This window comes from Mesoplodon mirus, assembly GCF_964341445.2.
Source record: "Mesoplodon mirus genome assembly, chromosome: 10".
NCBI lineage: Eukaryota > Metazoa > Chordata > Mammalia > Artiodactyla > Ziphiidae > Mesoplodon > Mesoplodon mirus.
This window is the reverse complement of record NC_138986.1, coordinates 11,788,869-11,816,198: the sequence shown is the minus strand read 5'-3', so window position 1 is coordinate 11,816,198 and position 27,330 is coordinate 11,788,869. Positions and strand designations below refer to the sequence as shown.

The window sequence follows — 27,330 nt, the reverse complement described above, 5'->3', positions numbered from 1 at the left end:
AATGTGTGTTTATCAAAAAAGTAGCTAGATGTGATCAAGATATATTTATTTTCATTCTGTTTATCTTCTTGGAAACGATTTCCTGATTTTCTGAACATTTGCCAAAAGCTTGGGAACATATTGAGAACATCTACAAAAAATGAAATATAACTTCTATTTTTGTATAAGATACACATTTCTAAAGATTAATAAGACATAGGTATCAGTGTATGTATTGTATGTATTTAACTAACCTATTTTATTTTAATTAAGACAATAATTTCCATTGTTTTTGTGTTTAGAGTAATTTTCTGTGCTTGTCTAACTTAAGCAATATACAACAATTGTCACGTGTGTGAGTTTGGCCGTATCAGTAAAAGACTTACTTTTTTACATATCCACTTGCTATTTATTGATCTTCTTTTTAAAATATACTTGTGTTTTTGTAATACAGCTGATACAATTATGAAAATTAATTGCACATGAAAACAACAGAATATACTTTCCTATTTTCTACTCTTGGTCTTTGATCTCTTTTTAATTTTTTCTTTCCCTTTCCTTATTTGTTTTCATTTTGATGCCCATCAATTTGTTTCTCTATTACTGTTATTATTGCAATTTTCTGCTTCCTTTACAGCGTGCACTGTTCTCTTTGATCTGCTTCCCTTCAAGCTTTATTTTTGGTGCTGTTTTTCATGTTCTGTAAAAAAACATTTTTGCCCCTCTTCCCTTTAGTCTTTTGATTCAACTCCTTCTTCTTATAACAAGAACAGAGTCCAGCTTTAAGTGAACAGGTAAATGTTTTTAAAAGAGTAAGCCCTAAGAATCCTTGGCTTCATGCTGGTGAGTAGAAATGGTTGAGAGCCTATTTCAAAGACCCTCAAGAACAAAGAACCTTTTCTGAGGCCACGAACAAATACACCAATTCTTTATGGCCCATCTTTGCCAAAAGATCTGAGCTAATGACAGGACAGACCTGTCTTATAAGAGTAGCCAAGAAGGCTTGGGAGCGAACAAACATCTCCTTGACATAATCAGGGGAAAACATACCGTTTATCTCTTTAATAACCATCTTGAGGAAAATTAATGTGACTTTGTCCTTTGTGCAGAACAATAATTGAATTGTGTGTGTTATTTATATCTGGACAAAGGCCAGGATATTGAAATACTTCTCAATATTAGATTTTCTTTTTTAAAAATTAGATTCTATTGGCATTCTCTTTCTGAGATTTCTTCATTAAAAGCTTCATTAAACATAAATTTTCTTTACACAGCAGAAAACAAAATTTTAAGGAGGACATTTAAAAGGTCTTTTGGAAGAGTAGTGCTAAGCGTTTTACTGGTGACTTGTCTCTTCCCAGGGATCTGGCATTCTATGGATAAAATGATCATTGATCTTTGCCTACACATGTCTGATACTAAGTGCATTGATAGTTGAAGCTATATAACAAGTTGCAGTGTTCTAGAGTCTAAATCTATTACAAATACACTATCTTTAGAATTTGGGGCTAGGGAGTATAATATAGAGGCTTGATTCAGTGACATCCAAATCTTGGGGCCTTCTTCTACTCTGGAAGAGATGAAGTCATCCATTAGGAAGAGAGAGTTTCCACAAGTTTTCAGCTGTGCGGAATGATTCAACTGGGCTTTAGGTACATGTTTGTACTACATGTTGATTATGGCTTTTGAAAAAGAATGAACACACTCCTCACAAGGGCAATGAGAAAAGTGACAGCTATATAGTTTTCCCACCTTCAAACTCTTCTCTACTCCTCACTCCCTGCAAAATTAGGCAGACTCACTTTTCAGCACGATGCAATATAATTTTGGAGACAGAATGTGTGCAAACTCAGTTCCACTCCTGGTCTCTTGATGCTGTGTTTCTGGCTCACACCTTTCTGAGGGAAGGGAGGTAGTTAAATGGTTTGGTCTGAAAGGCCTTCCCACTGGGCTGCAAACTTCACGTGTAATACAAATAAACAAATACAATGTGAGGAGTCAATGAGGGACAATCATAGCAAAGAGCAGTCTCATCTATAAAAACTTAAAAACCAAGATATACGTGTCCGCGTCAAAAGCCTGCAACGTGGGAACATTCATGATAATTGAAAACTGAGTGTAAAACATTTATCACATGAATAGATGTTTTTTTCCAAAAGGAGAAAATACCAATGCGATTGTAACATAGAAGCTTGTAACATTTTGTTAGTTTTCGACCTATAATGTTTAAAGGAAACTGCAGATATAATAATCCAGTCTCTGCCTCTGGACAAGAAGTACTGGATGGGTGTGAGATGAAGGGTGACTTTCAGGGCTCAGAGGAGGCTGGGAGTCTAGGAGCCAGGACTGGGTGTTGAGTAAGGAGCACAGAGGAACTGGATTCTGAGGCTCCAGAAGCCGGGATGGGTTCAAAGCACCACATTTGGACGGATGGAGGGCGAGAATTGGATTCTAGACCAAATGTCAGCAAGAGTCAAGGCAAGAGGTGAAATAAAGCAGCTGGGTTTCAGGAGTGGTGCCTGCAGAGTCCCAAGGCCACTTTCATGGGGCTTGGCCAGCTCTTACAGGGCATCTGAAGCTGAGCCTGAGGTGAGGAAGAGGTAGTGCAGCTGGTCCACTCGTTCCTTCCCTTAACCCTGAAGCCAAAGATTAAGCTTTTGTGGGCCTTTCCCTTTGGAAGTCTTTTATTCTCAGGACAATTCAAGATCAGGAGTAAGTCCCCACAGGCACTCCTTCTGTCTCCTCCCTGGGCTGACACTGGCATGGTGGGGTCAGGGGGTCGGAGCCTCTGCAGTGAACACTGTTTTGGGTCCAGGGTTTCTCCCAAAGGCTGCCTGGGCATAGGGTGCAGACGGGTTGGCCGGGGGCCTCACAGTGCACGACAGTTTAGGTCAGAGTGAATTCACACAAAGGAAGCCACTGGAATTGGATAGGTTATGAACCTTGGGCAGCCATCTGGTCCCTCCTGCACACCTCCCTCCTCACCAAACCTCCTTCAAATAGCTGGTCCAGGGAAGTCTAACAGATTCAGTGACAATTAATTTTTTTTAAAGTAGAATAGTTCTGGCACAAAGAGAATATAAGAAAAAGTATAAAACAGCATCCAAATTGACCAAAAGAGGAATAATATTCACCAGAAAAGTATTCCAGAGAGCAGAAAAATGCTAGGGAACTACAAAAAGTTGAATGAAGCAATAACCTCTGTGAAGGCAGGCCACAAAGCATCAATGCCAGAACTGGGGGGAAAGATGTGAAGACAACAGGGAAATCACAGGAAATGAGAAATTAGTCAGAAATACCTTAGTAGATTTTTTTTTTTTTACTGTTACTGGTTCAATATGGATAAAATGGATAGAAAATGGGTTCTACAGAAGACCTAAACAACATGATTAATAAAATAGTGATGAATAATATATATTGAACTCCATAACCTGCAAATAGACAATATAATTCCCTATCCTCCAAATACTGTGGCTCTTGGAACCCTCATCAATCTATATTTGCTTCTTTCTCTATCTCATCTAGTTTCATGGCCCCAAACACAATTTATACACTCACACCTCCCAAGCATGTATCTCCATTCTGAACTTCTCCCGTGAACTCCTGACTCATATTCGTCTGCCTACTCAAAATCCCTGCCTGGATGTATAACAGGCATCTTAAAGCTAAACATGTTGAGAAACTGGACTCCTGACATCCCATGCCTGCCAACTACTCCTTACAGCTGTCCTCATCTCGGCTGTTGGGAACTCCATTCTAGCTTGGGCCATGTTTCCCATCCAACCCATTAGCAAGTCATGCTGGCTCTACCTTCAAAAAATATCCAGAATCCAAAGGCTTCTCAGTACCTCCACTGTGGCCCCCCCAATCCAGGCCACCTCCTCACTGGCCTCTCCATTTCCGTCCAAGGCCCCTTACAATCTCGTCTCTTATAGCAGCCAGAGGGATCCAATTAAACATAAAATGGATGGATTATTTCACTCTTCTGCTCAGTCCTTCAAGTAGCTTCCCCTCTCAGAGTAAAATCCAAATAAAATGACCTGTACTTTTCCCTAGTTGTCTCTCCTAAATGCCTTCTCCTGCTACTCTTTCATTCAACCGCTGTGTTCCGCAACCTCACTGGTCTCTTGGATCATGCCAGGAACAGTGTATCCTGCCTCAGGGCCTTGACACATGCCGCCCTTTTGCTCTTTCCCAGTCGTCCACGTGGCACACTCCCTTGCTCCCTCCAGGACTTTCCTCAAATGTGGAAACTATTCTTTAAACAAAGAGAATATTAGGACAGGCTACTTTCAAGATTTGTAGATAATTGGGTTCAAAACAAAGACTGATTTAGGTGATATAGAATAACAACAACTATTTATATTAGTGCTTGGCCCTTTACGAAACTCTTCAACATACTATGCGTCTTTAAAATATGAAAATAACACTGTGGATGCATAGAATCATTCATGTTTTATAGTGAGGCCTTGTCTAAGGTCACATAGCCAGTATCTTCTAGAATCTTCTAGAATCAGCCTTCACTCCTGCCTTATAGTCCCAGAGCAAATGCTCTTCTTCCTCTACATATAATGATAATAATAATAGTAATAATTAAAATAATAATAATAATGATAGCAGCTAACATTTACTGAACTCAAAGCACTGTTTTAGGCTCTTTATAAGTATTCTCACATTTAATCCTCACAGAAGCCTAGGAGGTAAACAGTTTTATTATTTGCAGTTTACGGAGACGGTGACTAAGTCAGTGCCAGGTTAAATAACCTGTTCATGGTAAATTGGTGGTAACGGCAGAGGTAGGATTTATACCCAGGCACTAGGACTCCAGTTTCTGGGTCCTTACTACCACCCCAAATCCCTGCTTGGCTGTAGAGTAGTTTTGTCTGCTTTGCTAGATATGCTAGATATAGTTTGGAGTCTGGCATAAGTGAGTTCTCCAGTTGAGTAATGAGAGGTCAACTGTGTTCACCCAAGACTTCTTGAAGGCATAGGGAGTTTAAGAAATACCATCTTGGGCTTCCCTGGCGGCGGAGTGGTTAAGAATCCACCTGCCAGTGCAGGGGACACGGGTTTGATCGCTGGTCCGGGAAGATCTCACATGTTATGGAGCAACTAAGCCTGTGTGCCACAACTACTGAGCCTGTGCTCTAGAGCCCGCAAGCCACAACTACTGAGCCCGTGAGCCACAACAACTGAAGCCTGCACGCCTAGAGCCCATGCTCCACAATAAGAGAAGCCACTGCAATGAGAAGCCTGTGCACTGCAATGAACAGTAGCCCCCAGTACCCGCAAATAGAGAAAGCCCGTGTGCAGCAACAAAGACCCAACACAGCCAAAAATAAATAAATAAATAAATAAATTTAAAAAAAAAGAAAAAGAAAAAGAAATACCATCTTCTGGACCTGGAGATGATCATACTAAGTGAAGAAAGTCAGAAAGGAAAGACAAATACCATATGATATCACTTATACATGGAATCTAAAATACGACACAGATGAACATATCTATGAAACAGAAACAGACTCACAGACACAGAGAACAGATGTGTGGTTGCCAAGGGGGAGGGAGGGTGGGGGAGGGATGGACTGGGAGTTTGGGATTAGCAGATGCAAACTATTATATGTTGGATGGATAAACAACAAGGTCCTACTGTACAGCACAGGGAACTATGTTCGATATCCTCTAATAAACCATAATGGAAAAGAATATAAAAAAGAATATATATAACTGAGACACTTTGCTGTACAGCAGAAATTAACACAACATTGTAAATCAACTATACTTCAATAAAACTTAAGAAAAAAGAAATACCATCTTTGATTGGGTTTAAGTGTGAAAAATTTCAATAGAATTGATAAGTGTCAGATGTTGTAATCTGCTCAAGCAGAGGTTTGTGGTTCCTGAAACATCCCATGTCCTCCTTTTCTAAGGTGGGTGTTTTATCTCTAAACAAGAGGCCCACTGCTGCAGATTAACCGGTTTGTGCCCGAGAGCTTTCCATTCCAGCAGCAATGGAGGCTTTGTCTCTCCACAGAGGCTCCCAACATGCAGAGGAGAGAGAGCTGCCTTACCTGGGGTGACTGTAGGCTACCTGCCGGAACTCGTGATTCCAGTTCGGTCTTCCATAGAAGGTTTTCTGCCTTAAGCCCGTAATCACGTCAGTATTTTCATCCCAGTGTAAAGCTATGTGAAAGGCCTAAAGTAAAAATTGTGGTATCAGATGACATTTAGAGGAAAAAGAAAACGAACCTCTAATAAATGAAGGATGAAGTAATTATGCTCATTTGTAGATTTAATACACAACTTTTTATAGGAAATTCTTTGTAGTCTACCTTGGGCACTATTGAAACAAAGTGCCTTCTATGTGCTTGATGTGCAGAAACATGAGCCTGGAAAGAAGATTTTTCTTGAAAGGATGAGAGTAATATGGTAAAAGGGGGTAAAGGAAAGCAAGCACTAAGCTACTTCCTTTTTTTTTTTTTCTGCCGAATTTCTCAAAAAGTAATCTCTAGCTCTGTCCCCGTTCACTTCACAGTAAATCCTGGGGATTTGAGAAGGGCCCTGACAGATTAAAGTGATAGAAAACGCCCAGGGTGAAGCTGGATTTTACGGTGAGATCTGCCTACTGGAGTGAAACGGTCTGTGTCCAGGTTCAAGTGCTGGGAGGATGTTGAGTCTGGCAGGCAGAGAAGTGGCCAGAACTAGCAAGGGGCATGGCTGGAGCTCTGTGGCCAACGGTTTGCCTTCAAATTAGACGAAAGTACCCAGGCATCAAGTGGTCGACAAAATAAGACCCTGGGGAATAGCCGTGCCTAGTGATGATTTTTCAAGTTGCTATGATTTGTTTCAGCCCATGCTGAACTCTGGTAGGTAAGAAGGATTCTTGCTTCTTACCTCCTGGGATATGTGTCTGCTCTGCTCAGACCCCACCACAGCTCTTGAGCTCATGGGTTTTTACCCTTTGGTGCTTCATTTGCTCACATCCTCTGACCAGTATGGGTAACAACCCTGCTTGGCCCAACTTTTACCCCACGATCCTGCTGCAAGACTGGTTTCCCCGGCTGGCCTTCACATCAGTCTAGGAAAGCAGCCAGGGGTAGGGTGGCTGCACCCTAACAGGCAGTAGACGGTGGCAGACTTTGGTGGAGTCTCAGATATCCAGGCTGCAGGAAGTGGGCACCAGGCAAGTCTGAGCCTAGGTAGCAGGGCTACTACAGGAACTGAATTTGGGAAGAGGACTCCAGGCAAGAGAGGGAAAACTGGCAAGAGTGGGGCAGGACCCCCTTCTTAGGCAAGGTTTTCAAAGCACGAAATATGAGACAAGAGTTCAGGGATAAGAACGGAGGTGGTAGTTGAGGACAGAGCCTTGAAAACTGGCAGAAGCCCCATTATCAGAACTGGAATTCAGGGTCAGAGTTGTATCGGCCTCCAGATTAGAATGGCACTGTTGCATCTCCACAGGCTTTTGCTTAACAATAGGATGGATTGGTGCTCTAGAGGATGCATGTTCCAGCAGTGGGCAGAATAAGAAGGCAGAGACAGTTGACTCCCTTTTGACTAAGTGCCAGATCTAATGACCAACCCAGGCTTTATTTTCCTTGGCTTCTCCACCATGTGGCTGAACAGTGCTTCTTCTTGATTCTATTTGCATTACAAAATCCTAGTTCTTCTATTTCTCTCTGAGTCAAGAAAGAAACAGTAGTTATTATTTTCTTATCATATTCTCCTGTCTTGATATGTAGCTGCCTTCTCAGTCTCTAGCTCAGCTCTCTGCATCTCTTTCGGACCACTACTCCCCAAAGAGCTTCCATTTTCACAATCCAATAAGCATAATCTACAAAGATGAATTCAAACTTTCTCTCCCAAGCCTTCCTCTTCCTGTATGAGTAGAATTCTGCATCTCAAACTCCCCAAACATATTTTTATGTAGAATTCTTTTTGTTCCTTCAAACTGACCATCATAGCTAAAAATGAATCATCTCACTTTCCAAATAATTTGTGATTTCAAGTTACTTCCACGTACAACTGTTAAGTGATTTCCATAGGCAGGCAGAGTGCTATGGATGGAATGGTACAAAGAAGACAGACAGAAGGTCTCTGTGAAGCACTGGTCATTGGAGGGAGAGGCAGACCATGTGCACGATTTCTATGCCCTGATTCAGACCACCACCCTTCTTTACCAGAGACAGAAGCGAAGTGCTCTGGAGAAGTAAGCATGTCACTCTGGTGAAGCCCCACGTAATTTTGACTAAGAGAACTGGGGAAGGCGGTAGTGGGGACTGGTCTTGAAAGGATGATTCCATGCAGTAGGCTGCATGAGGGACAGAGGGCACTGAGTGACATGTCAGGGAAAGGAAACAGTATGAGGGCAGATGGAAGTGAGAAAGTCCTTGGTGTGATTGGAAAACATGTGTTGTTCGGTGGCTCTGGTGTCAGGGGAAAACGATGGGAATTCTATAGAACAAGTGGGTTTTGCCGTCAGGTCAGGAGGGGCCTGGAAGTATCTGCTAAGAAGTTTGGGCATTATTCAGTAGAAAAAAGAGTTTTTCCCACTTCCGTCCGTGGTAACTTCTAGCTCGTGGTACCTTCTAGCTACCAATCACTGCTGTTCAAACATTTGGAATTGTATTTGCTCCATATTTCTCAGCCCAGTGTTCAATGAATCTCCGAACCCTGTCGATTTGCCCTTCATAATAATAATAATTTGCCCTTTCCATCTGTGCCTTCTGTTCTTGTCACGCTGCCACTTTGAGGTGGTTGAATTCAGTTTAGCAATTGGCTGTTTCTAAAACAGCCTCTTGATTCCTGACTGACAGCATGTAGCAATTATTTTGTCCTGAAATTTAAGCATCTCAAGAATTTCCAACATGTCATGGCAAAAATTGAAGAACATGTCTATTTTAATTTGCTCGTATTCAGAAGAAAACTCTCTCTTAACAGTGTACTTTTGGAAGTGGCAGGGATGGGATGGGGTAGAGTTGTGTTGTCACAAAATCAGACAGAGCCTCGGTCTTGCAACTTCCAAGTGACTGGGGTTGCCTAGGTGGACACTCGGGATCGATTCACTTTAGAAGCAGAAGAGGCAGCACAGGACCAGCAAGCAGAAGACAAAGGCAGTGTTTGTACTTCACCAAGTGGATCATTAGTCAAAAATCCCATGTGAGTAAGAAAAAAGCATTTGTTTGGAAAATATAATTAACACTATTTAATTCATGAAGATGTTTCAAGCCTAATTCCCAGGAAACCCTTATTTCAGAGTAGCCCAGAGGAATAAATATGTAAGGCCGACTGCAAATAAGACCCTAAAAAATTGTTTAGCTACTGAATTTCAAGCAAGGTCTTATTCATTTGCAGAAGCACAGAGTCAAATTACAGTGATGTTCTATAGGGCCAATTTGTGTGTGTGTGTGTCTGTGTGTGAGAGAGAGAGACAGAGAGAGAGAGAGGCTCTCAGGAGTGCATTCATTTGTAAATTTAGTAACGAATGCAAATCTCTGGCTCAAACACATTTTCCTTAAATATCTATAGTAGCTGTCACAGAAGTGCTGATTAGGACATAAATGTCATCACCTAGTAATCACTTCATTGTTAGTTTCCATATTTGAGGAGTTAAAAAAGACTGCAAATGTAATAGTTATCATTCAATACTATCAACACTGAAATAGTACCATAGTGCAATATTTTGATATGCATTATTTTTGGTAAACTCAACCTTAATATGTCATTAATACATATTAATGGACACAGCAGAACACCTGCCCCAACAGAAGATCATTTTGATCTTAGGTGAATAAACATACGTGCACACAATTTCTAAGAATGGCTTAAGAAAAATAAATCTCTAGATAAATCATGTATTCATAATAATTATGTTCTGTAGGAACTCACATGGTTTACAATACAAAATGCTGAATGTCAACACCTGTCAGTTTTTTCTGTTTAACTCTGAACAGTTCAAAACATAGAATTAGAACCAATTCGGAGCTCAACGAGACAATATAGCCAATCCATAATGTTTGCTTGATGTTACTAAATTTCAAATGCAGCTTTTAAAAAAAAATTATTTATTTTATTTATTTTTTATTTTTGGCTGCATTGGGTCTTCGTTGCAGGGTGTGGGCTTTCTCAGTTGCAGTGAGCGGGGGCTACTCTTCATTGCAGTGTGCGGGTTTCTCATTGTGGTGGCTTCTCTCGTTGCAGAGCATGGGCTCTAGGCAAGCGGACTCAGCAGCTGTGGCACATAGGCTCAGTAGTTGTGGCTCACAGGCTCTAGAGCACAGGCTCAGTAGTTGTGGCACACGGGCTTAGTTGCTCCGCGGCATGTGGGATCTTCCCGGACTGGGGCTCAAACCCATGTCCCCTGCATTGGCAGGCGGATTCTCAACCACTGCGCCACCAGGGAAGCCCCCAATGCAACTTTTTTTTTTTTTTTTTGTGGTACACGGGCCTCTCACTGTTGTGGCCTCTCCCGTTGCGGAGCACAGGCTCCGGACGCGCAGGCTCAGCGGCCATGGCCCACGGGCCCAGCTGCTCCGCGGCACGTGGGATCTTCCCGGACCGGGGCACGAACCCGCGTCCCCTGCATCGGCAGGCGGACTCCCAACCATTGTGCCACCAGGGAAGCCCGCCCCCAATGCAACTTTTAATGACATAATTTTTCTTGGATTTCCAAACTTGGGGTTTTATCCCTTTAACCAGCCTCTTTTTCCAATCTTCTTTTCTATTCCTCAGCAAATTAACTGTAGCTACAATTTGAATAGCTGTTTCTTATCTGGTTTTATTTTATTCTCTTTTTCTTTTAAAGAACATAAAAGTAATACTTTCATGCTGCTAGATAACCGTGTAGCTCATTATTGAAATTATTCCTCTTCTCTTTGCTCTATCATGAGACAAGTTAGATAATATTGCTCATTCTCGAAGTCTTATCTATACCTGATTTTCATCCCAGCCGGTAAGGAATATATGATAACTCAGGAAGTGAGTTTTCCCTTGCTCACTCATCCTTGTTTCCAGCGAGAGTAAGAGGTCGGCAAACCACTCAAAGGCTCCTGGATCTCGGCAAATCCAATAGAAATACACCTGTCAAGAGAGAAGGCAAGAAAACAGATCTGTCCCTCTTTTCATAACGTGCTGATAATCGCAGACTACTTTATCTCCACTAAATTATTTGAACCCAAATGGGCACTTCTGCAAAATAACACGCCTCTCTCTGCCAGTGAACGAATAGTCACACTGTGATTTCTTTTGAAAAAATTCACATTGTGTTTGAAAAGGCCCAGAATGAATTCAGAGTCAGGAGCCTGTGGGCTGTTGCCAGTTTCTCTGGATGAGGATCAATTTACCCCATTCCTGGCTGTGCTTCTTCTGAATGAGGTTAATAATCATAACTAGCTGTGCCTTTCTCTCTTCCCAAAGGGGGATAAACTGTTAGACCAACACCCTTCATCTTCACTTATGACCTAAGGTCTGGATCTGAACCTTCCTCAGAGACCCAAAGGCTTGTTCACTAATCCACTTCACCAGCCATGCCCTCCGGAGGGTGGAGATTATGGTAATTGCAGAATCAAGCCACACAGGCCAGAAGTGTCCCATCAGCCAGACATATCAGTGTCCAAGGAAGCTGGTGGGTGGTGGCTGAGGTTGTGTGTCAACTGCTATAATGAAATTACACTGAGGAACATTTCATTTTTTCTTTCTTTTCTTTTTTTTTTTTTTTTAACTCTCTGTGTTTAGCAAACGGCATGTGATGAGAAGTAGTTTGGCTTTGCTAAAATAAAGGCTTAGATTTTGTGCTTTGAGTTTCAGATAATTGTATCTAGAAGAAACCACGGGAGATAGATCTATTAATTCTCCTCTTTTTCTCACACTCCTACCCCCTACTGTCCACTGCTCTTTCCTGCACCCCCTCCCAAAAGAGATGCTGATTAACAGGATAGAGGAGGGGGCCGGTCTTGATCTCCACCAGGAAATATCGTCTCCAATGGCCAGTGTTCTCACCCTCCCCTCCCCAACCAGGCTGCAAGCTCACCATGATCATATAATGAAATTTACAGGCGAGATTTAATAGATCATATTCATGAGGAAAAAGAAATCACAGAACGTGTTTCAAGGCTAAGTATCTTGCCTATTCTCTCCAGGTTTGTGCAGGAATTTATGAAATTAATACTCAAGAAGAACAAAAGCTTAGAGCCTACATATCTGTTGGACAGTTGCTGCTTGGAAGGGTTCTTGGAATATTAATCTCAGGACTAATAATAATCCCTAGGTATTTTAGCTCCCCTACCCCAAAAGGAGCTTCTTCTCAGCTGTGAAACTGAGTCAGTGGTTCCCTCCTGATCCTGTTCATCCTTGTTGATTCAAAGAATTGAATTGAATGTACTGAACATACTGAATGCTCACTCTATGTCAAGACCGTTTTCAGTTCTGGAGCTAGAAGAGCAAACAAAGGAGACAAAAATTCCCTGTCTTCATGGCGTCTGCATTTTAGAGGGAGAAGAAAGATGATAAATTAACAACTAAAATATAGACTATGTCAGAGGGTGATTGTAGAAAGATGATAAATTAACAACTAAAATATAGACTATGTCAGAGGGTGATCGGTACTCTGAAAAAAAAAAAAAAAAAGGCAGGCTGGAAAGTCCAGCAATATTAAGTCAAATGGACAAGGAAAGAGGACATTGAAGCCAAGACGTGGAGAGTTGAATGGTTAGGGGAGAGGCCTGGGGTGGGAGCTGTCAGAGGGGAGCCAGGAGCTGGTGTACCGGAGTGGGGGGGCGGTGGGAAGCGAGAGGTGAGGTCTGAGGGGAAGGCGGGGAGGTGCAGACAGGGGCTGTGAGGCTGTCCTGACTTTTACTCTGAGTGAGGTGGGGAGACACTGCAGGGTGCCCAGCAGGGGAATGACGTCATCTGAGGAGGGATCCCGGGCGGACCATTCTGGCAGCATTTTTATAGACTGGGCGGTGAATCAGGGAGGGGGAGGGGAAAGAAGGAAGAATAGAGGACACAGGCTGATCTTATACGCTGTGTAGGTGATGAATACTGCCACCCTCTTTCTTTCCACCGTGTATAGCGCCTCATTTAAATTACTCTTTCAAAACCGCAGCCCTGCCTTTAACTCGCTTTGCTCCCTGTGGAAATCGAAACCAACCAAGTGAATTTAATGCCCCTTTCACCTATGCTCCTCCCCTCATTCCTGCCCCTAGTAGCTTGTTTGATCTAAGAATATTAACGGTGCATTTGGTATAAAACAAACATCACTGACTTATTTTCTACTATTTTCACTCTTTAAGAAACATGCTAAAAATACATTCATCTGAAACAACAAACCAAAAAATCATTTTTTTAAAAAAATCCTGTCAATTTCAAATCCAGTCCCAATCACCCTTACTTGAAAAACAGTCACATCTTAGCTTTCCTCCACTTACTGACCCTTATTCTTTCAAACAGAAATCATTCCTGTCCTTACTTTCCTGTGGCTTAGCTGTGTGTCAGTGTTCTGAGGGTTCGCCAAGCCTTTTATACATTCTGCTTCCTTGCAATGGCTTTGTGTGTTTTTCCCTCTGTGACTGACTTACAGGTGACACTGGGCAGCTTTGGTGCAAGAGGCAATGGAGGGGCACTGAATGGGCTCCGGTGAAGTGCCTCGGGCAGAAAAAGAAGAAAACCGACTTTGAAGAGAGGAAAAAGCACATTTACTTTGACTCCCTTTCATCTTTCTAATAGTGAGGGACGCTCACTGTGAAGGGACACAGGCTTCCCACCTCTGTGTTTCCTCCAGTAGGAAGGGTCTGGTCAATGGTAGAACAAACGTCCCAAACAATAGGCTACACGTCTGTGATCTGTGCTTCCCAACTCTCGCCCCGCCTCAGTCTCCAAAAATAAAACCACCCTAAAATCGGTTACCTGTATAAAGCATGGCTTTCAGAATTCTATAGTAGATGACAGAGGCCTAAAATACCTCAGGTAACTTTAAAAGGTTTCGTTACACAGAAAGTCATCCTCAGTAAAATGATGAAAGTTCTGAACTTCTGTAGTAATGAAGTTTTCTTTTACAGGACTCAGCCCACACATTTTTGTAGATCTAATGGATCCCCAGATGTTGTAGGGCACCACTCCAGGACGTTGTTATGGGGTGAGGGAGTTCTGTATGCATGTGGCCCGTCACAGGCCTTCGCTGTCACATCGTTCCTAGCACGAACCAGGAGATAAACTCGGCCACGGCCAATCTCGGGGGGGCCTGGGTCTCAGCTCCAGCTCATCCCCACCTTTCCCACAGCCTGGGCTTCTCTTTAAGAGAGTGTGGACCAGGTCATCTGGGCCCAGTAGGAAATGTCCCCATGCTGTTTTTGGATAAACAATTCCAGGAAATGAAATAAGAAAAGCTACTTATCTATGTTACTATCAGAGCACCAGACTCTTCCGTCAGAGGTTCCCGTGCCATGGCCTGGATAGGTACCCACAAACACAGCAGAGGACACATCCTCAAATACAACCTGCATTTCTTTAGACCCAAAAATCAATTTCCTGAGGATGGAATGAGGACAAAAATTATCTATCTATCTATCTATGTATCATCTATCTATCGCCCAGAGCACCCAAGGGGCTTTTTCCTTTCTAAGGAAGGAAATTGCACATGAGGGTGCAGGTTGAAGGTGTAATATAACATAGTAGTTAACCACTGTGAGCCTGGAGTCCTGCAACCTGTCCTAGTCTCCTGGCTTCACCATCTTCAAGCTGTGTAACTGGGAGCAGGTTATGTAATTGGAGTCTAGATTATCACACATTGAAATGGCAAAAATAAAAAAACACCCCAAACAAAAACAAAAACACAGAACAATAATCCATGAGATTATTTTGAAGGTGAAAGGATAGGTTTCATGGAGGCATTTAGCTCAAAGTCTAAAGATGCATTAAGTGCTCTGAGATGTTAGCTGAGATATTGCTACTACCGCACTGTCATCTGGAGGAGCTTACAGAATGAACGCCACATGTTGATATTAGAGAGCAAAGGGGGACACTTGCCTTACCTGGGGGTCTGTGTCCACCGTCACTCCTGAATTATAGAGATGGTGGTTACTGACAGGAGGTGAAACCAAAATCTCTAGCACTGGTCTCGAAACCTCAGCATTGATTATAAAGATGTAGTTCTGAAAGAGGAACCCATTCACTAGTGAAAGGTACCCTAAGATCCATGTTGGGTGCCAGGGTTGACCTTGACCTTGACCAACAGCTCCCCCTAGGAGGCCAGTGGGATTGCACTGTGACCTTGCCTCCTCCTGGGCAGCATCCTATGTTCCCCACTGTTATGGTATGAAAGCATCTCCCCTAAATTTGTGTGTTGAAATCTTAACCGCCAGTGTGATGATTTGGAGATGGGGCCTTTAAGAGATGGTTAGATTTAGATGAGGTCATGAGGGTGGGCCACCATGATGGGATTAGTGCCCTTATAGGAAGAGGAAGAGACCAGAGCTCCCTTTCTCATCATGTGAGGACACAGCAAGAAGGTAGCCATCTGCAAGTCAGGAAGAGTCCTCTCCAGAACGCAATCATCCTGGCACCCTGATTTCAGACTTCCAGCCTCCAGACCTATAAGAAATGTTTGTTGTTTTAAGCCACTCAGCCTTGGTATTTTGTTATAGTAGCCTGAGCGAAGATTCCACGCTCCCTATACAATGTAACAGAACTGATAGAAGCTTCAATCAGGGAGGGTGATGGTGACTTTCCATGGAGGGAATCATGAATATTTTCTAAAAAGAGAACTTTTCTCTTTGAAAAGATAAAGACTGAGACTGATATTTAGAAAACATAATACCTCCTCAATAAATGGTAACTATTATTGTCCTGGTTTTTATTTTGTGGTTGCTGTTACCAAGGTCATCGTGGGTGAAGATAAGAGCAAACAGATTTTGAAGCAACTAGTTTTGAGAAGCTTCCCTAACATGGCTTCCACATCTGGTTTTAAAGAAATAAAATTATAAAACTGTTTTTCCCATTCTCCATTGTAAGACTAAGACCAGCCTTTGTCAATCACTTTTAGTCCTTAAGACTTTTGTTTAAAGCCATTATCCTTAACGTTAACTATTTCATGGCTATGCTGCTGCTTTGCCCTTTGACTGGGGCCTAACGTTTATTGTGCCTCGGTTTGTTCAAATTATAGTTGTTGGACAACTGGAATGTTCATTAATAATAGAATGATAAAATCAATTGTGAGATAGTCATACTACAGAATTTGCTGAAGGCGCTAAATAAAATAAAGTCAATAAATAGGCAGTGACACTTGAAGGGGCGCCAGGCCACGTTAGAATGAAAAACAAAAACACAAATTGCACACCTTTCTTTCTCTCCCTCCTTCCCCATCCCCACATCCCTATTTCTGTAAAAATAAAGTAACACCTTGCATATGTGTGTAGGTGCGTATGTGTACACAAAACTGCAGGAAAGGAATGGAATAAGATGCACTCAACCATTTCAGGTGAGAACCCTGGGGGGCCAAGTGGTGGTGGTGGTTAATTTGGGAAGGAAGGTGAATAAAGGGAGGTTTTTTTCAAACTGCTAAATCAATTTATTTCTAAACAGAAATGAGGTTTAAAAAAGACACCGCTAAATGAAGTCTTGATGTCTTTCATTGCAAGGGTCCCAAGAACAGTGCACTTTCCTCTCTGTAAAGCCATGCTTACACATTCTTTTTTTTTTTAATTGAAGTATAGTTGATTTACAAAGTTGTGCTCATTTCTGCTGTACAGCAAAGTCACTCAGTTGTATATATATATATATATATATATATATATATGTATATACATTCTTTTTCAGACTCTTTTCCATTATGGTTTATCTCAGGATATTGAATATAGTTCCCTGTGCTCTACAGTAGGACCTTGTTGTTTATCCATTCTAAATGTAATAATTTGCATCTACCAACCCCAAACTCCCAGTCCATCCCTCGCCACCGCCCCCCCCGCCTCCCCCGCCCCGGCACAGCAACCACAAATCTGTTCTGATTGAGATTTTTGACTGAGCATTTCATTTGAATCTTTTACAAGGACCCTGTAGTCATGTATGGCTTGTATGGTTAATAAACCAAGATATTAAAAATATTAATACTGGTCACTTCCCCACAGGGCAATGGGGAGACCTCCTGGGGGACTGGAGTCTTTTGAGGCTGCCTAGTGAAAGGTGAGAAGCACGTGTGTCTCCTGGAGATGCAAGCTGGCCTCATGTTCTCTGGTTCAATCTATCAGGACACTCTCAGCGGTTACCAGAGATGATCAATTCCAGGAGTAGCCAGAGCAGCAGGGTGAGGGAAAGTGAAAGTAAATGATTTCTCAAAACAGATTAAATTAAATGCATTTTTCATTCATTAGAAAAGAGAGCAGGCCCTCCTTTGTTTTATTAATATATTTAAGGAGAGTATGGATTTTTGCCTTTCTTGGCCTCTTTGCCTTGTTCCCACTGGCCCATGCTGTCTTTTTATTTGAATTATCTGTTTATTATATTAGGTTAAGAACCCAAAGGCCATTTTGCGTGGGACACACTATAAATACTCATTATCATGGTTATATATTATTGAGCTGATGAAGGAAGACAATTTATGAAGAAATTAGGTTATCTCAGTTTTTCTAGAATCTATTTTATTATCATCTGAAGATTACATATGCAGTTAAGAAAATGAACCAAATCATCCAGTTGGCCGTTCTCTCGGTTCTGACTGCACGGCTGTGATATTAGGAGAACTAAAATGTGGAGGCCAGTACATTTATGTCAGCAATCTGCCCCCCCCCCACAACTGCCCCGGTTTGTACACACCTATTTCCATTCATCATTTTGACAGTTTGCACAAGCAAACTGTCCTAACTTTTTTCAAGAGCTCTTTTCACAAATTGAGTGTGATGTAGAATTAATCATCCCTGTTAGGCAGGAGTTGGGGGGACATTCATCCCCAAGGGGTATTTTAACCCTCGGCTTCCTCCACACTGTATCACAGGGATGTCCCAGCCGCTCGCACCCCCTTCCTTCATCCCAAAAGAGAACTGTGTTCTCATTTGCCTCCAACTAAGTGAAGTTTGGCTCTTACTCTTGGGTTGGAAATATCCCTTTAATATATTACAACTTTTTCCCATCTTCTTCACAGCAGGGCATCATTATATTTATTGTTATTTTGCCTTCTTGGGAAGTCGTCTCCTAACCACTTCTCTCTCTTCCTCTGCCCCTCGTCCCCACTATCTTTAGTAATAACACATAGCTAGAAAAAATTTGAAAAACGCTAGCTTCAAACAGAAAGTGCTACATATGACCCCAAAGAAGATGCAGGAGTCCTACTGGATATCCTTTTGCATTTTACTCAGAAGAGTTCTAGAATAATGTGGCAGAGGAGAAGGAGAAAGAGATGTAGTTTGCAATGGTCACAACTAAGAAAACTTTGGTGCAAATTTTTTCCTCTAGACTTGCAATATAAGCCTTGTTTGTAAAAACTACTGCCTTTATGCCAACTTTTACACAGGAGGGAGAAAATCCCAACCTACTGCAGTTAACTATTTAAGCTTAAAATTCCAGCTCTGAACCTCTATGCTGTTTTCTCCCCTTTCCTTGTTGCAGAAAAGAACACTCTAAAACTATAGCCCAGATCTATAATTGTGAAGATGCTGTTAGATAAGAATGTACTGTTTTGCTCTCCCACACTTAAAAAATTATAGAGATGCTGACAGTTTAGTGGAAGTAGTATTTATTTCTCAAAAGCATGTGGGCGCCCCTGACAAATATTAGTTACATAAGCCTAATGTTAGCTGTACTCAAATAAACACAGAATTGCTCTAAAACAGAGAAATTTCCTAAGCTTTTTCTCAAGCATGCAGATTCTGAGGAAGTGGATGTCAAGTGTGATTTTCAGCCTGAACTTTCTGTAGCATGAAACCTCACTTCTTTCATAAAAGAGCTTTGAAACCAGAAACACAGGCTCCTGTCCTAACTCAGGGGCTAGCCAGATAGGGACTTTGGACAAATCACTTCCCACTGTAAGTATTGTTCTATGCAAAACTGGGAGGTCAAGCCCCTTCAATTTTGTGGTTCCATGCTTTTAGCTTCTTTTCTCCCATATACTATAACTCCTGCCTTTATTTTCAGTTGAGGGTTGTCTCAATATTACCCCCAATTTTTATGAGTCATCAAAACATTGTGTTTTATTTCCAAGTCTATGATTTCTGTTTTTTGGACTAGAGATCAAAGCCCCTGTTTTATACTTTTGTGGTAACTCCTTAGCCCTCCCACTGAAACAGCTTTGAGAAAACCCATAAACAGCCCAGGAATAACAATGAAATGGTGAGAGAGAAGGTGGTATTAATATTCTGTGGGTTCCAATATGGACTTTAAGATTTTGTGGATTCTTAGAAGAATTTTCCTATTTGTGATAAAATAATTGGAATGTATTATTTTAATTATAAAGTTGCTGAACTAATAGTCTTTTGTTTAAATAAAAAAAATTAATCTTTGTAACCTAGAATTTTACAGAAAATTGTGCAGAAGCCATTTGTTAATTCTTTTGGCCAAGTGGACATTTATTCACTCATTGATTTATTCAAAATTTATAGTGTGTGTTCATATATAAATATATATCTTTCTAATAATGGAGATATCGAGAAAAGCCATGCTTAAGGAGCTCAGAATCTGTTAAGGGAAATAAAGTACTTTGTGAACGTTAAAACAAAAAAAGAAGGATAAATGATATAAGAGGAGAACAGCACAGGGGTAATGGATGTTGAGAGAAGGGTCAGGTATTGTGAGTCTGGTGAGAGGAGAGTGATAGGCTTTTCAGTCAGTACAAGTGGGGCCTGGCACATAGTAGGTGCTGCGTAAATATTTATTGAGTGAATAAGTGAATGAAAGTGAGACACACAATTCCATCACCATCTCCATGTGAAGCATAATGTGACCTTTTGTACAGCGAGAACCATGAAGCAATGAGCTGCTGCTATAAGTGGGTCTGACTTGGTAGACAGCAAGAGGAAAGAGCTTACAGAGATGGGGAAATCAACATAAACCATAACAAAGCTTTGCAGTGGAGTCCACATGTATGAAACAGTGTCTGTTTTGCTTGCTTTGTGCCCTAGACTGAATGTTTGTGCCCCCTGCCCCAAATTCATATGTTGAAATCTAATCCCCAGTGTGATGGTATTTGGAGGTGGGGAGTTTGGGAGGTGATTAAGTCATAAGGGTAGAGCCCTCTTGAATTGGATTAGTGACCATCAGTGTCCAAAAAACTTGCCCTCTTTTGCAGTGGGAAGTTAGAGCTAGAAGATGACCGTCCATAAACCAGGAAGTGGGCTCTCATCAGACACCAAGTCTGATGCTGGTGCATTGACCTTGGACTTTCCAGCTCCGGAACTGTAGGAGAAATACATTTCTGTTGTATGTATGGTATACCACCCCATCTATGGTATTTTGCTATAGCAGCCCGAACAGACTAAAACACTTGGTTAATCTTATTGTGGTATAAAGGAAAGAAGATGGGATTTAGCTTAAGAAGAACCCGGGTTCAAACCCTCATTCTGATATTTACTAGCTCTCTGTGCTTCTGTTTCCTCACTGGTAATCTGAGGATACTACTTATCTGCAAGAGGTATTATAACAATTCAATGATATGATTCTATCATTCCTATTAGCTTTGTGATCCAGCTTCAGTTTTCTCATCTGTAAAATGGGAAAGTGGTAAGTAAAGATGATGTGAGATAGTATGTGTAAAATGCCTAACTCCCTGCCTTCTAGGTAGTCAATGACTGATTAATCTAGGCTATTAGTATTCGTAGTAGTACTAGTAATCTATTTATATCTTTGGCAGATATAATGCACATTTAATATAATCTTATACACATTTGCATAGTAATGTTTCTACATTATTTACTTGTCTTATTTGGTATTAAAACTCCGTGATGGATATGGACTCTTATTTCTCCATTGTGTATATCAGGAAACCTAGCTCCGAGAGGTGAACTGATGCACTCAGGGCGATGCTTCTAGTGAGGGTGGAATCAGGCTGAAGTAGATTCTCTGACCAGGAATCCCACAGTCTTCCTACAATACAGTAGGTGGAAGCCACGTCTACCATGTGTTGATTATGTCAAACCAGAGAGCCAGAGGCACCCGAGTTTGAACCCTGATTTTGCCTTTCATTAACAGTGCATTTTCAGGAAAGTGACTTTAGTGTCTCTAAAGCTTCAGAGTCCTTATCTGGAGAACAGAGCTTGTGCTATCTACTTTCTAAGGTTCTTGGGAAGATTATAAAAATAAAATGAAAAAACACATGTCAAGCGCCTGTCACTTGGAAACTCATGAAATGATAGCTAATTTTACTCTAATTTCTTGGTTGAGAAAGCCCCACCTGTAGAGGTCTTCCCTTCTGGCCTCGCCCCAGTGCTTTGCAAAGTGCCATTTCTTAAAGAATGATAGATGAAGAAAGTTTCCATGGCTAAATATGCTTGGGAAGCGTGTGTGAAATGAAACTGAATGAGGTTCTTTTCTGAAGAACTTATTTAATAGGCTAGGAGAAGATGTGAATCTTCTAAAGGGGGATCTGTGACAGCATTTCTGAAATCATTTCACTACACAATTCTCTTTAGTGGACCTTCTCATATGACCAACGTCCCATAGACATGCTGACCTAATCAAGCATCTTCCTGGGATAGACGAGGAAACTGCAGCCAAAGTGTCAATCAGAGAAGTGGCAGAACCAGGACCAGAACCAAGTTTGCCTGATGTCCTTGGCCCTCCTGAGTTGACACCATCTAGTGTTAGCATGGCTCCCTTTCTCCTGCTGCTCTAGTGTCTGTTGCTGATCCTAAGAGGGTTAAAACATGGGATGCACAAAGGGAGCAAGGGAACCATGGAGGCAGCTAGTCAGAGAACATACAAGAAAGGACAAAAAGGAGATTTGGAGCTGGATGGCAACACCAGGCAAGCAGACAAATGAATCCCAACTGTGGCATTTTTGCTTCTCAATTAAGACCCCGAGTCCATGAGATGAAGATGTTGAACCATACACTTGCACTACAGTATCAAGCTCGAGTCTAAGGCTGCCCGTTGCTAGTACTCACTGCAACGCAGTCACATAGCCATTTGCAGCCCGTCCATATTTTACTGACATGAGCAATTATATGTCCTGTAATGGCAATGAAGCAATAAAATTTATGTCTTGTCATCTTTAACAAGATTAGACATAACCCTTCTCATAAATGTAGTACTGAATGGAGATTTTTAAGAACATAAGTGTAGTTAAGGATCCTTGAGTTTATCCCGCACAGTTAATTAAAACCCTCCCCAGGAATCGGCAGATGATAGATAGGAGGATGCTGAACCTTTGGATTCATGGAAGGGTAAGCTGATGATATGTTCCATACCTTGCTCAGCTTCCACTGGGTTTGTGACTCACAACATTGGTACCAGATAGATTTCAGAAGAGCGGCAAAGGGAGTGACCCCTATTCCCGTGGCAATGCACATGCTCACTGGATAGTGAAACACATCTGTCAGTGCAGCTCCGAACGGCCCGTCCACTGCCAGCCTGCAATCACAAAGTGTGCCGTTTGACATTCAGGACACTCCGCTCTTGAAAACAAAGCCATCTTAAACGAGTGCTTTGTATGGGATGTGTTAGCAAATGTGTGCAGGAAGGTTGGCTCTGTGCTTGAGAATGCCCTATTTGGACACACATAGTGTAGGGATATGGTGGCCGGCCTTATGGCACAGCTCTTTTTTACAGTTCTTAAGAGTTTGTTTTGCCTTCAAGCATCAGGAAGATTGGTAGAAGATGCCTTTTCTTTTCCTTTTTTTCCCCATCTGCCCTCAGAGGGAACAAACAGAATCAACAAGGTAGCTTAGAAGGCTTATCTGTCTTTTTGCTAATATGATTCTCCCTGTTTCCACCTCTTCATATGTTTATATAATTTTAGTCTAATGGAAGCCATTCATTTGGAATAAACATAATTTTGGAATAATTTGTCAGTTGTGTGGAATTTCTAAAACTCATTATTTTAGATTATGAGAACTCAAAAATCTGTGATAATTAGGCCAGGAGTTGCACTGATGTTTTGTCTTTGCTTAGCAAATTTTTCTTTATAAGTATAATGCATATTCACTGAATAAGTGCAATCGTCTTTAACTTGGTCCTAAATGGACTGACCCCGGATTCTGCTCCATCTCTCATGGCCAGTTCTCCACACTGGCTTTTCTTTTGTTTCTTAACGTACATAAAGGACCCTCTTTGGCTAAGGGGCCTTCGCACATGATAATCCAACTAATCACTTGGAATGCTCTGCCCCAAGTTCTCTCCTATCCTCTTATTTGGTTCATAGTTACCCTTCCGTTAGGTCTTATCCCAATTATCATTTCTCTGGGGAAGTCTTCATGGATTTGTTAGACTAGGTTAAATCCCCTCTTAGATAATTTATAACACCATGCATCTCTCCTCTGTAGTCCTTATCACAGTTGTAATTTTATAGTTGTTTTGGGTGGTGTGTGTGTGTGTGTGTGTGTGCATGACTTAATTTGTGTCTGTTTGGTCACTGGACTCTCAGGTCTGCAGAGGGAGGGACCATGTCTGTGTTTGCCCACCACTGCATCCCAGCACCTTACATGCAGTTGTTCAATAACAATTTATTGAATAAATTGTAAAGGGAATGTTTAAAATATTGCAGTCAACGGAATGTATTAAATAACCTCAACTATTCCAAAAGCACACATTTACATATGAACAAAGATATGCTAATTAAGAAGCTTCTAAGTTATTCATAACCATTCCCTAAGGAGTGTCTGTTGAAGGCACCCGAGGTTGCCCCTTTTGGGCTTACTATGTGTTCATGAAAGTTCAATTGGGTTTATTTTAAAATATTCCATATGCCAGACCTCCTAACAATTCAAATTAACTCTCCTCAAGTTAATCTTAATTAATAAGGCTTTATTACATATTGATATATGGAAATAGAAGAATAAAAATAAAAGGTCATTAATCAGAAAGCATTAGTATCTCAGCCCATGGTAGATTCTTTTATAAATAATTAGATAAGGGGAATTGAGAGAAAGAGAAAAAATATGAAACGGTCCACGATTAAAATGTCTTATTGTTAATAGTTTTTAGAATTAGTTGTACTTGGGATTTATTTGACACTGATTTTAAATGATAACAATTAAACCTAAAGAAGAATTGTGTCATATAATTCATAGAAATGCATAATAAACAAATTTCTACATAATTAAAATTGAGAATCTAAGCTGGAAGCATCAGGAGGAGATATTGAGTCCTACCTCCTGGTTCATACAGAGATGCCCTCTTTTCACATCCCTGATCACTAATCACTTTCCCACGTGAAATTGTAGGGCCCCTTGCTCCATAGAGGGGCAGGGAGGGCTAAGTATTAGACAGTTTTTCCTCGTGTCTCACTGGGATCTGTCTTCTGACAACTCATGCCTTTTGCCTTCCTGAGAAACAAACCAGGTATTTTCCCTTTCCTGCCTCTCAACCCTTAAACTAGTTGATCTAGCTATCATGACAGCCCAATTGTTCTTTTTTGTACCAAAATATCTCCATCTCTCACAATGTTGAATTGGCTTCCTTTGCACAAATTCTCGTTTGTCAAGTTCACTCAGTTACTTCTTGTCTGATGTGGATACAGTTTCTAATAAAGCAGCCTAGAAGTGAGTCCCCTTTCCAGCAGCCACATCACCTGGCCCTTGCTGCTCCTGTCAGCAGCACCACCCACCACCTCCTCATCAACCTCCTGTCTTGTCTCTCTGAACCCATGAACTTTATTCATCCACATTGTCCCTCCTGTGTCATCAGCACTTTCACTGTCGCCTCTGTGGTAGATGACCTTTCTTATTTTGCCAATAACAATAGTAGCTAACTTTTTTTTACTACGCATTATGCTAAGGGCTTCATATGGACTGTCATATTTAATCCTAAACAGAACCTATGTACTATTATTGTCATCTTCATCTTACAGATGAGGAAACTGAGGCAGGTGTTACATACATCCTCCAAGATCACATGCAAAATTGGGCTTTGAACCCAGGCTGTCGGACGCTGGAACCCTTGGCTCTGGGCAGTAGATTAAATTGCTAAAAACTCTAACACAGACTCTGAGAAATTCCTCCATTTTACTTCAGAAGGTGAAGTCTTTTATTTTATTTATTTATTTTTTTTGAAGTATAGTTGATTTACATTGTTTCAGGTGTACAGCAAAGTGATTCAGTGATACATACATATATATCTATTCTTTTTCAGATTCTTTTCCATTATAGGTTATCATAGGGTATTGAATACAGTTCCCTGTGCTATACAGTGGGTCCTTGTTGTTTGTCTCTTTTATATATAGTAGTGTGTATCTGTTAATGTGAAGTCTTTTAAAAGAGTTTGCATTGTCCTTTTCCTGAGTTCAGAGGAAGAGTTGCCCTGCTCTTCACTAAGCTTTGCATCTCCTCTTGGGGTCCTCAGTCCCTGCTTGTCTCACAGGTCCCTGGGACTGGATTAAATCCTTTCTGGGTGCAAAGTAGTGAAAAATTATGGTGCTCCTCCTAAATTGTTTTGTTTAATCCAAAATTAAAACAATGTTGAGAGGTAAAATCATCGAAGGAAGTTCAATAAAATTCTGATTTGTCATGTGTTGAAGATTTAAACAAATTCTAGGTTTTGGGGGGTTTCTTATGCCTACACGTATATAGAGGCAGAGGTCAAACGAAGTTAACAAATGAAGGGATGCTGCACTGTGTACAACGACTCATTTTTATTCACTTGGTAAATATTTATTGAGTGCCAGCTGAGAGTTAGGGCCCATTCTGGGCACTGGGGACAACAAAGTGAATCAAAGAGAGAAAGTCCCCATTCTCGTGTGGGGAGATAAAGGGTAAACAAATAAACAACCAGGTATTTAGTGTGTCAGGTGGAGAGGAAGAAAGTAAGGCGCGGGGCACAGTGACCACGACGAATGTGGAGTGTCTGTCGGGGTTGCTGGACCACAGGAAACGGGAAAGGAAGGCCTCATTAGGAGACATTAGAGCAGAGACCTGGGGGCAGTGAGGGGGCGGCGAAGCAGAGACCGGGGGAAGAGTGTGCCAGGGAGAGGGAGCTGCAGCAGCAAAGGCCCTGAGGCGAGTGTGCTCGGTGTGGGAGGGAAGCAAGAAGCTGGAAGAGTGGCTGAGTGAGCGAGGGAGCAGGTGGTGGAGCAGGGGTGCCCAGGGAGGTCTGGGGGCCAGATCGTGTCAGGCCTTGCGCTGAAGATGCACTCTGGAGATAAAAGCATGCCAAGTATTATACGATATTATGTGGAACCCTAAGAAACAGATACAAATGAACTTATATACAAAACAGAAATAGACCCACAGGCATAGAAAACAAACATATGGTTACCAAAGGGGAAAGTGGGGGAGGGATAAATTAGGAGGTTGGGATTGTCATGTACACACTACTGTATATAAAACAGACAATCAACAAGGACCTACTGTATAGCACAGGGAACTATACACAGTATTTTGTAATAATCTCTAAGGGGAAAGAATCTAAAAAAAATAGATATAGGTATCTATGTAAAACGGAATCACTTTGCTGTACACCTGAAACTAACACAACATTGTAAATCAACTCTACCTCAATAAAACAAAAAGAAAGAAAGCATACTGACTACGGAGAAACACTTCCCGAGCTCTTGTTGGGGGACTGGCTGAAATGAGAGCTGGTTTGTGAAGAGGAAGGTTGGTCGATAGGCCGGACAACTGTATACACTCAGAGCAGAAACCAGGCTAGCAAATAGGATGAAGGTATCCACCTTGGCAATGCCAAGGGAGGGCTGGGACCTGTGTGTGTGCATGCATGCACGTGTACGTATGTGTGTTTTCATTCCTGATTTTAAGCATTCACACTACACTCTGAACCTCAGAATTCTGTTACATGGCTTCCTTTCCATGATAAAAAGGATAAGGTCTTAATGGAAGAGTCAAATGTTGTCTTGTGACTTGGGGCTCTAGTCTGAATAGATGATGTTTGTACTTGGTTTATCATCACACTGCTCTTTAGTACCAGTGTTTGAAATGAAGACTGTGGCTCTTCCCACCCACTCAACACAAGCAAGCCCAGTGCTACATAGTCACAGTTCAGTGTCCCATGGGAAGACAGAGGAGGGACAATAAGCTGAGTAGATTCTGTGCCTTAAATTTATTCTGGTGCCTAGTTTACCAGCGGTAAATATTTGTTAAATTAAGCGAGTGAAGCGTCCATCTTGGGTCCAGGTATTCATTCCTCATCATATACTTACTCTGTATTCACTACGTGTCAGACACTGTTCTAGGCATGGGACGTATAGAGGAGGACAACCTCGTG

The 27,330-nt window shown here is 41.5% G+C and overlaps 1 protein-coding gene across 1 annotated transcript in view; it reads right to left on the bottom strand.

The window, feature by feature from the left end:
- Positions 1-27,330, bottom strand: part of NOX3 (NADPH oxidase 3) — a gene marked incomplete at its 3' end in the record, with an annotated part of 57,954 nt that overhangs the window by 4,975 nt on the left and 25,649 nt on the right. The window contains exons 10-12 of the mRNA XM_082634108.1: positions 22,362-22,524; positions 10,912-11,058; positions 6,051-6,175 (exon numbers count right to left, since the gene is read on the bottom strand). Coding sequence (XP_082490234.1) covers positions 6,051-6,175; positions 10,912-11,058; positions 22,362-22,524 — 435 coding nt within the window. The remainder of the gene's footprint in view (positions 1-6,050; positions 6,176-10,911; positions 11,059-22,361; positions 22,525-27,330) is intronic.